The sequence below is a fragment of the Cucurbita moschata genome, unplaced genomic scaffold, assembly GCF_002738365.1.
Source record: "Cucurbita moschata cultivar Rifu unplaced genomic scaffold, Cmos_1.0 Cmo_Scf00014, whole genome shotgun sequence".
Classification (NCBI taxonomy): domain Eukaryota; kingdom Viridiplantae; phylum Streptophyta; class Magnoliopsida; order Cucurbitales; family Cucurbitaceae; genus Cucurbita; species Cucurbita moschata.
The window spans coordinates 4,875,799-4,882,097 of record NW_019268530.1 but is presented as its reverse complement, the minus strand read 5'-3'; the positions used below and the strand labels follow the sequence as shown (position 1 = coordinate 4,882,097).

The window sequence follows — 6,299 nt, the reverse complement described above, 5'->3', positions numbered from 1 at the left end:
AAAAAAAAAAAAAAAAAAAAAAAAAAAAAAAAAAAAAAAAAAAAAAAAAAAAAAAAAAAAAAAAAAAAAAAAAAAAAAGGGGAAAAGAAGGAAAAAGTAAGTATAAAAAGAACTCGATAAGCAATCTACTCATAGGCTCTTATGGCATCCTCATCCTAGTAAGTATCCACGGATTTTTCTTCGGGCTCTAATAAGTTTAATCCTGGTCTCTACTGCTATTTGAGCATCTGAGGTGCTTCGAAGTTCTATGTGGTTCTCTAGTTACTCATGAACTTACTCTGGGTTCGAGGAAGTGGTCTCCTAATTCTGGTGTTCTGAGTTTACAGGGCGATAAATTGCATCTTTACGGTAAAAAAAACTTTTATGTTCTTATATTTATATAGCTTGCTTTGCTCTTGCAGTGAATGTCCAACGCCTTGGATTGAGGTGCTAAATCATAAAGTTTTGATTGGGCAGTAAGGTGTCTTCTAGTCTAAACCTCATTTATGGGAGGTTAGTTGGTAGACCCTCCCACAGGATCATAAAGTCATCGGAGTTTGGGGGAAGTGACCCTTGTGTGCCGGCCAACTATTGGATTAACCTACAGGATCCCATGCACCCATCTCAAGAATAGTTTTACATCGAAGTGGTCTTGTTCAAGAGACATTTGACAATTTTCACAAAGTTGGGACACCTAATTGCATACTCTTGCTAACCTATACTTCGCTCGATAGTACAATACGGATTAAAAACTCAACGGTATGGGTACTGGAGTGGAAACGGTATCGGAAACCCTATTATTAACACCATATATATTGCTAAGAACTTGAAAAAGTTACCTTTGTTATAATTAGATATTGCGGAAGCCTACTGGGTTCTTAAGGGCATCTAGACAATTTAAATCTTGTCTCTCGTTTTCAAGATGTTTAGGATTAACTCCTCGAGTTATTCCATTCTCTGAGTGCACACAGGTTTAGATCTTGATTACTTTTACTATGTTACATGATTAGAAGGGGTACTTTTGACAAAATATGCTAGATGACATAATATAGTACACCAAGAAATGCTTCATTTGCCAACAGGGCAAAGTTAAAAAGGCCAAGATCTCAGAACTCCTCGAACCTTCTGTGTGCACGATAAAATCCCCATTGAAACAACACCAATGCCAAGAGTAAGCAGCAGAACAGCGGCGACCCGGGGCATCATCGGCTCCGGCGTCAAAGCTTTTACCGACGACACATAAGACGAGAGCATGCCGCTTAATGCGAAGAACAAAGTGAAGTACAGAGAGTTCCTGGAAACTGATGGTGTGTTGGCAGGCAACTCATTCAATAGCGCTATAAATTGCAACATTGAAACTATCATGCACACTGTTACGCCAACGATGAAATTAGTGAACTCAGCTGGGAATTTTGTGGCCATTATCGATGTCCCTGCTGCATAACTTAGGGACACACAAAATTTTGTCACAAAAGAATTAGGTTTCCATTGTGTTAAGAATGAGAAATAGAATTGGGATCGAAAGTATGATCTTAGTGATTACAAACGTTTAAATACAATATAAACTATCAACTAATACATACTACTAACAACTCCCAAAAATAAAGAAAAAATATTAGCGGATATCTAACATATGTTCCATAACTAATTATTAAAATATATTCTCCAAATATCATATCTTAATACTCCCCTCAAGTTGGAGTGTGTATGTCAATCACACCCAACTTGTCCTTCAAAAGATCAAACTGATGTCTTCCCAAATCTTTAGTGAAAAAATCTGCCAATTGCATTTTAGTCGAAACATAATGCGGTTTGATGATTTCAGCTTGTAACTTTTCTCAAACTATATGGCAATCTATTTCAATGTGTTCCATACATTCGTGAAAAACTGGATTGGCTGCTGTATGTAATGCTGCTTGATTATCACAATATAATAATGCTGGTTCGGACAGTAGAACATTCAAGTCTTGAAGCATGTATCTTAACCAAGTTAACTCTAAACAAGTATTTGTCATAGCTCGATACTAGGCTTCTGCTGATGATCTGGACACATTAGTTAAGACTTCTAAGAAATAATTGAATTTTCGAGGAAAATGCAGAACCCAGAAATAGACCGTCTGGAGTTCGACAACAACCCCGTCAGAATCGCAATATGCTTGTAATCTTAAATTGTTTTCAGATGGTAGTAGGAGTTCTTGATGAGGAGTACCTTTGATGTATCTCAGAACCCGAAGAGCTGCCTCCCAATGTGGTTTTTTTGGTTCATGCATAAATTGACTAAGCATACGAACTGAATAAACTATGTCAGGCCTAGTAACGGCCAAATATATTAATCTGCCAATCAACCGTCTGCATTTACTTTCATCATCCAACACCTCCCCTCGAGCAAAGTACGCCTCCCCTTAATCGAGGCTCGACTTCTTTTTCTTTTGGAGTCTTAGTTCTTTTTTACTATGCCTTCAAGGAGGCTCGGCTCCTTTTCTTTTGGAGTTCTTTGTTTGACATTTGAGGATTTACCAATCTATTGGCACGACCAAGTTTAGGGCATGGCTCTGATACCATTGTGGGGAGGTGGATTAAATCTAAGCGCGCTCATGGAGGTGGAAGGTCATGCGCCGACCCTACGTTAATTGAAGGAAAATCAATGAGGAAACATTTTGCGAGACTTGAAGGTGTGCTTTTGGAGGACACATGCTGCACCAAGAAAAAAATAAGAAAATACTAATGCCTTACGTCGCCTGGACTCGAGGCCAAGAACACTCGTGTTGTGAGTGGGGTGGGTGTCAAGTAGTGAAATTGTTTTTGGGAGTTTAAGTTAAATTATGCTTAAATTGAGGGCTAATAGCGACTGGCCGTGGTATTTGCATGTGAGCCCGTTGCAAGTGGAATCATGCCTAGAAGCCTTTCCAACCACGCATGGGGCGCGTGAAGGTGTGTGGAAGGTGATATTTTGACTATTTTACACCCATACTAATCCTAAAATGACTTGAATTATGACCATCTAGTGAAATTTTTGAAGATTTAGAGAACCGAAAATGACATACCAGAAGAGTGAGCTGTCTTTCTACTCAACATATCGGCCACTATGTTAGCTTTACATGGGTGATAAAGGATCTTTGTATCATAATCCTTCACAAACTCCAACTATCTCCTTCGTCCCATGTTCAACTCTTTCTACTTGAATAACATACTTGAGGCTCTTATGGTTTTACTACCTGTACCTTTTCACCATACAAGTAACGTCACCATATTTTATACTTGAGGCTCTTATGGTTTTACTACCTGTACCTTTTCACCATACAAGTAACGTCACCATATTTTTAACGTGAACACCACAGTTGCTAACTCCAAATCGAGGGTTAGGTAGTTACGCTCATATTTCTTAAACTATTAGGAGCCATATACAATCACTTCTCCATTAACACCAATACGCAACCCCAATCCTTTTCTCGAGGCATCGTTGTACACCATGCTTGAACCATAAAATAGTGCTAGCATTAGCGCATACATCAAAAACTCCTTAAGCTCTTGAAAAATCTATTCATGTGTCATAGTCCAAAGAAAGACTTACCCTTCTTAGTTAACTTTGTCAAGGTTTGAATAACTCCTAAAAAGAAACCTTCCGTAGTAGTTCGCTAACTCCAAAAAACTTCTAAGTTCTTGGACTGAGGATGGTCTGGGTTATCTCATGATTGCCTCTATTCGACCCAGAAAATTCCCGGCTGAGTTATCTCATGATTGCCTCTAACGAACTTGCAGAAAATTGTGGGCTGAGGTTGGTCTCCGTTATCTCATGATTGCCCCAAAATGTTCCATGATTACTAACTTCTCAACATCCCATGATTTTAACCAAGTCAAGCTTGTTGACTTACTAACTTCTCAATGCATGATTCCGACATCCATGATTTTAACCCAGTCGAGTTTATTGACTCACATCCCTTACGTCAAAACACACAATCATGGCAAGGACTACTTTTCGTGATGCCAACAAAAAATATTGGCAAAACAAATATTTGTCAGCGTATTAGCACTATCCATGTACTATATATTCTTTAGGTTATTTATTAAATATTATCCTCTCCATGAAAACTATGGTTCAATATTACATTAATAACCTTGATTTTTTTTTGTAAAATAAATATTATTAGTTTAAGCCAAGGAGAAGGTTATAACCTTACTAACAAGAGAGTAAAGTTATGACTCTTATGTGTAGTCAGTAAAGGATAACACGAGAGTGGCACACGGAGGAAGACGGTGTATTGTCTAAAAAAGTGCATAATAACTTAGCCAAGTTTGTGATTGGGTTTAGAGAGAAAAAAGCTTAACCTATATTGTCTAAAAAAGTGCATAATAACTTAGCCAAGTTTGTGATTGGGTTTAGAGAGAAAAAAGCTTAACCTATTCAGTCTATTTTTGTTAGTTTTTCTTTTAATAGGGTTTTACTTAAAATTCTAACGTGAAAGCTATTAAAAGGAATATTGGTGAGTGTATATATATGTGAACCCTCCCTACGAATTAATTGAGCAAAACAGACAGAAAAATCAAAATAAAAAATGGCATCTTCTAGTTTTCTTGCGGTCTCTAGGATTGTCCTTTTAGTACTGTTCTTCAATGAGATGGTGCCCATGCATGCGGCTTCCCAAGACGACATCGTTTCCACCATCTGCAAGAAAACTAGAAACCCTTCTTTTTGCTTTAAGCGTTGAAATCTGCTGGCACCACAGACCTCAAAGGGTTGGCCACCTTCACCCTCAACCTCGCCCACGACAAGGTTGCTCAAACCCGTGCCCTTGCCCTGTCCCTGGCATCCAAGGCAGCAGATCCCAAGCTTAAGGAGCGATATGCCACCTGTGTTGAACAGTACGACGATGCCGCCGACGACATCGAGGATGGGAAGAACGACCTGGGGGAAGGTGACTACAATGGTGTCAACATTAAGGCGTCTGCAGCCATGACAGAGGCCGGCGACTGTCTGGACAGCTTCACGCAGCCGCCGAAGGACCCATCGGCGCTGTCTGGCAACGGGAAGACTGTGGAAGATATTTGTAGTATCATCTTGGTTATAGCCAATCTTCTCCTTGGGCGTGACTAATTCATTTTTCTTCAACCTTTCTTCATTTTATGGTACATGTACTTGGAATGCCATGAATCAATAATATGTCTGTTTTGAATCCTATAAATTTGGACATCGACTCCTTCACATTTTAATAATCTGACTAATCTAGGGTCACTCTATAACTCTTAGTGCTCTCCAATTTTAAAGGTCACAGGTGCTAGTTCGTGAGTCAATAGCGGCACATAATTTCATGTTAATGAGTTATAGGCCTCCTCAACCCACAATGAAGCTAAAGAAACTAGTTTGAATCAAAGTGAGTGTGGAGGGAGAGTTGCCCAAATTTTTCAAAAGCTTACTAGATTTCATTTTCTTTTCTTCTCAAATTTTCATTATTCAGAACTTTTTTTGTTAGGTTGGTTTGTTTTTATCTTTTTAGATTCCGTTTGGGTTGGTTTTAAGTTTATAGGCATAAAAACTAGGTCATGAACCGACCCAATTTCATTAAAAAAAAGCTAGCGGAAGGCCGAACGTTTCCTGTTCCAACGACCCTCCCTCTAATCATAAGCTTTTCAAGCCCAACGGAAGGAAGAAAACCCTCCCAACGACCCTCCCTCTAATCATAAGCTTTTCAATCCCAACGGAAGACCCTCCCTCTAATCATAAGCTTTTCAATCCCAACGGAAGGAAGAAAACCCTCATTTATTGCAGGAAGGAGCATGTCACAACATCACTGACATGAAGTAGATTGTGACCTCCACACAAGATGGGGTGACCCTCCCTCATTTATTGTAGGAAGCTTGTAGGAAGCAGCATGTCACAACATCATATCACAACATCACTGACAGTAAGTAGATTGTAACCTCCACACAAGACAAACAAGGGGCGACCCTCAAGTCACATCTATCTGACCATATGAGTCCCAAGATTATAGATTGTGACCTCCACACAAGACAGACAAGGGGCGACCCTCAAGTGACATCTATCCAACCACATGAGTCCCAAGATTGAGAAGTGTCATGATGCGAGAGGAGGACAGTGCATCATCAAATACACAACGAATGTGCACTGAAGCTAAGGCATCATCCAATACATCAAGAATGTGCAATACACAGAATGTGCACTGAAGCTAAGGCATCATCCAATACACCAAGAATGTGCACGGAATCCAATACACCAAGAATGTGCACTGAAGCTAAGGATCATCCAATACACCAAGAATGTGCACTGAAGCTAAGGCATCATCCAATACACCAAGAATGTGCAC

At 39.4% G+C, this 6,299-nt stretch overlaps 1 protein-coding gene across 1 annotated transcript; it reads left to right on the top strand.

The window, feature by feature from the left end:
- The first annotated feature begins 2,801 nt into the window (after positions 1–2,801).
- On the top strand, positions 2,802–5,071 carry LOC111452549 (pectinesterase inhibitor-like). Its single transcript, XM_023093326.1, has 2 exons — positions 2,802–2,910; positions 4,704–5,071. Exons 1-2 carry the CDS (start codon positions 2,802–2,804, stop codon positions 5,069–5,071), a joined length of 477 nt encoding a protein of 158 aa, XP_022949094.1.
- Positions 5,072–6,299: the final 1,228 nt, after the last annotated feature.

Coding starts and splice junctions, on each gene's coding strand:
- LOC111452549 (XM_023093326.1), top strand. CDS start 2,802: ATGCTTAAATTGAGGGCTAATAGCGACTGGCCGTGGTATTTGCATGTG. Junction 2,911..4,703: donor CACGCATGGGGCGCGTGAAG/GTGTGTGGAAGG, acceptor CTGGCACCACAG/ACCTCAAAGGGTTGGCCACC.